Here is a 3,241-nt window from a genome sequence, read left to right on the forward strand (position 1 = left end):
CCTTATTGAAGAATTTGAGATTGGAATTGGAATTGTGTCAAAGTGCTCTGTTTAGATTATTTATTCATTGTTGCAAACCTAACATACAATTAAAGGCTACTTTTATGATATACAGATTTTATATTTATACAGAGAAATAATAAACAAAATTTACAGTAACTCGTACCGTTCCTGAGAAATTTTCGTAAAAGCTTTTTTTATTGAAAGAATTACAAAAAAAGAGAATATACCTAAAATATACTTATTTGAGTATTTAATATAATTCGTTCTACAAAGTTGGTAGCAGGGTCAATGACCAGTTAGTGTCAATTCTACTGTTAAACTTATCGAATTTCAAATTCCTCGTCGCTACTATTTACTCAGTGTCGCAAACTTAACTTGAGATGGTGCACAGAAATACAGGGAGGTTTCGAAATCATGAGCAAAATTTTACAGTAATTTGTACTGTTTCTGAAAATTGTATTTTTTCATACAAAGTTTTATTTGTTGAATAAATCACACAAAAAGGGAATATAACTGAAACACTTTGGTATCGGAAACAATTTCTTTTAAAAAGTTGGTAGCAGGGTCAATGACCAGTTAGTGTCAATTATATTATTAACTTATCTACTATCATTTCAATTGATCAAGTGTCCTATGACTTGAAATTAAGTTGGCAACATTGAAGAATGTGATATATTAAATGTGTTAATTTCATATATACTTTCTGTCTCGATTTTGATTTATTCAGTGTTGCCAACCTAACTTGAGAATTACAGGCACTTTTACGAGAAATTTTGTATACGGGGAGGTTTTAAAATCATAGGCAAATAACTTATTGTTATTATTTTTATTATCAATATTTTTTCTTGTAACGAAACTTAAAAAAACGCACAAGTAAATAAATAATTTTTTGAACGTAAAATTGTTAGAAAGTTTAATTTATTTCACCGACTGGCTTTATTGTAAGTTCATGGACCTGCAAAAATCACAATTGAAAACAGAATTAAACAAAAAATAATTATTGTTACTTGAACATGTTCTGGAGTAGACAGCGCATAAATAACCCCATCTGCAATATCCCCAGCTTTCAAAATAGGCATTTTTTCAAGATATGCTTTTCTCTGTGGTGGTTGATCTTTCCTCAACGTTGTCAATTCTGATTCTACTAAACCCGGACTAATACTCTAAAAACCAAGTAATGTAAGAAAATTGTTTCAAAATGAAGAACAAAACTTACGGTAATTTTAATTTTAAGACCCAAAGTGTTCAACTCTTGTCTCAAAGTCTCTGTCAGCGCCGTCACTGCATATTTTGAAGCTCCATAAACATTAATAGAAGCCCCCGAAAATATTTTATGCCCCAAATCACTATTAATATGGACAATATGGCCGTTTATTTGATTGGCTTTCATGACTTTTACTGCTTCTCTTGTCGCAATACTCAAACCTAAAACGTTTAAATCGAAAACTGCTTTCCAGTCTTCGGTTTTTCCCCCGGTTAGAGACGAGTCTCGCGTTATTCCAGCGTTATTGATGAGGATGTGGACTGGACCGAGATTTTTGCCAGTCCATTCGAAAACTCGCAAAATGTCTTCTTCTTTAGTAAAATCAGCTTTGATGGCGTGGAGTTTCCCCTTTTTGCCCGAGAGTTTTTTGGCATGGTCTTCGACAAGGTCGGAACGACGAGCGGCCCCAACCACCTATCACATTTTCCAGATTTGATTGTTTTAAAAGTGATAAATAGTCCGGTCAAAATAGACATTTCAAATAACTAAAATTTCAGAGCTAAATTTTGGTGGAGATCTTGGGGACACCATTAGGAATGAAATGTCAAAAGTCCCCATCGATCCCATTTGTGCTAAAAAAGTTATTCGGGGTCAAAAAAAATTCTATCTGTCAAAAAAAATTGACATTTATTTTTTGACATTTGACATTTTTTATGTCTATTTAATGAAACTGATGATTTTGTATATGTTTCTATACAATTTTTTAGTAAAGGTACAAAACTTTTGCCAACAAAAGCCACAAATAACATTGAACAGAGTTACAATTTAGGATACAGCTTCCTTGTTTCCTCTTCTGCCTCTGTGGCAAAAAAACGTGGAAAATTATTTATTCTACAGAAATGAATAGTCAAAGTGCAAAATTTAAACTCTCTTAACTTCGAAATTTTTATAGATAGAAATTTTTTAAATTTTTTCCATGTTCCTGGTACCTTTCTTTGGGGCGCGAGTTCTGGCGCACTCTGTATGTGCATATCATGTAGAATGTGACTCCTTCAACTTTTGGAATCGCGATATCTTAGGAATGGTGATTCTTAGAAAAAAAGTACAGGTCCATTTTTGTAGCTAATTTTAAGATCTATAATTTTTGTCTGGGCTACTTTTTTGATAAAACTTACCGTTTTCGAAAAAAATCTAAAAAATATCAAATTTTAATTTTTTGACCACGAATACTTTTTTAAAACTTTTTTAGCACACATGAGATCGATGAGGACTTTTGACACTTTATTTGTAATGGTGTACCCAAAGTCTCCACCAAAATTTAGCTCTGTTGGAATTTTCGTTATTTGACCACTATTTTTATGACTAATTTGACCGGATTTAAAACTTACGAAAACACCGTGTTCGACGAGTTGGGCGGCTATGGCAGCACCGATTCCTGAACTGGCACCGCTCACTATTGCCACTTTCCCGACCCATTTTGCCATTGAGAGCACCATCTTGGTCTTGGTCTTCACACAAGTAGTGTAAAACGAGCCAACGAATTGATATTTATGGTGTGAATCGTGATTTAGAGAAGATATCAAATTGTCTCAAATAAAACCGAAAACTCATTGTGAAGTGTAATTTTTAAAGCCAGTCATTCCTCAACTTTGTAAACAAGTTACTGTAATTTTAGTCATCTTATCTTAAGTTTTCTAATATTTGCGATTAAAATAAGTACGATATAGAATAAATGTGTAAGATAAAATGAATACAATGATTTTGCACTTAAAAAAAAATAACAATTTTTTTAAATTAGAGAAATGGTGTTTCTATGACCTTTTTTGCGGCCGTAAAGTTCTACTTTTTTGCACACATCTATCAAACTCTATTTTGTTGGGACTGATCTGTCTAAAACACTTTTACCTACCTACACAGGCTGTTCTAGCTAAACCGCACATTGAAGTATGGGAGTTCTAACAATGATATTTATCTAAAATTTTGTTTATAGCCATAATTGGTTAAGTTCTGCTCAATAAAAATATTTTCAAGATG

At 32.5% G+C, this 3,241-nt stretch overlaps 1 protein-coding gene across 1 annotated transcript; it reads right to left on the bottom strand.

Moving 5' to 3' along the window:
* Window positions 1–814: 814 nt before the first annotated feature.
* On the bottom strand, window positions 815–2,872 carry LOC123010081 (farnesol dehydrogenase-like). The gene is made up of 4 exons (XM_044406755.1): window positions 2,596–2,872; window positions 1,220–1,681; window positions 1,011–1,166; window positions 815–958 (listed from the first exon to the last, which is right to left on the bottom strand). The coding sequence occupies exons 1-4, from the start codon at window positions 2,701–2,703 to the stop codon at window positions 917–919; spliced, it is 768 nt and encodes a 255-aa protein (XP_044262690.1). The 5' UTR covers window positions 2,704–2,872; the 3' UTR covers window positions 815–916.
* Window positions 2,873–3,241: the final 369 nt, after the last annotated feature.

Source organism: Tribolium madens, unplaced genomic scaffold, assembly GCF_015345945.1.
Source record: "Tribolium madens isolate multiple individuals breed KSU strain unplaced genomic scaffold, Tmad_KSU_1.1 Scaffold_7;HRSCAF=85;Tcas5.2_LG10, whole genome shotgun sequence".
Classification (NCBI taxonomy): Eukaryota; Metazoa; Arthropoda; class Insecta; order Coleoptera; family Tenebrionidae; genus Tribolium; species Tribolium madens.

Coding starts and splice junctions, on each gene's coding strand:
- LOC123010081 (XM_044406755.1), bottom strand. CDS start 2,703: ATGGTGCTCTCAATGGCAAAATGGGTCGGGAAAGTGGCAATAGTGAGC. Junction 1,167..1,219: donor GTCTTAAAATTAAAATTACC/GTAAGTTTTGTT, acceptor CTTGGTTTTTAG/AGTATTAGTCCGGGTTTAGT. Junction 959..1,010: donor CTACTCCAGAACATGTTCAA/GTAACAATAATT, acceptor TGATTTTTGCAG/GTCCATGAACTTACAATAAA.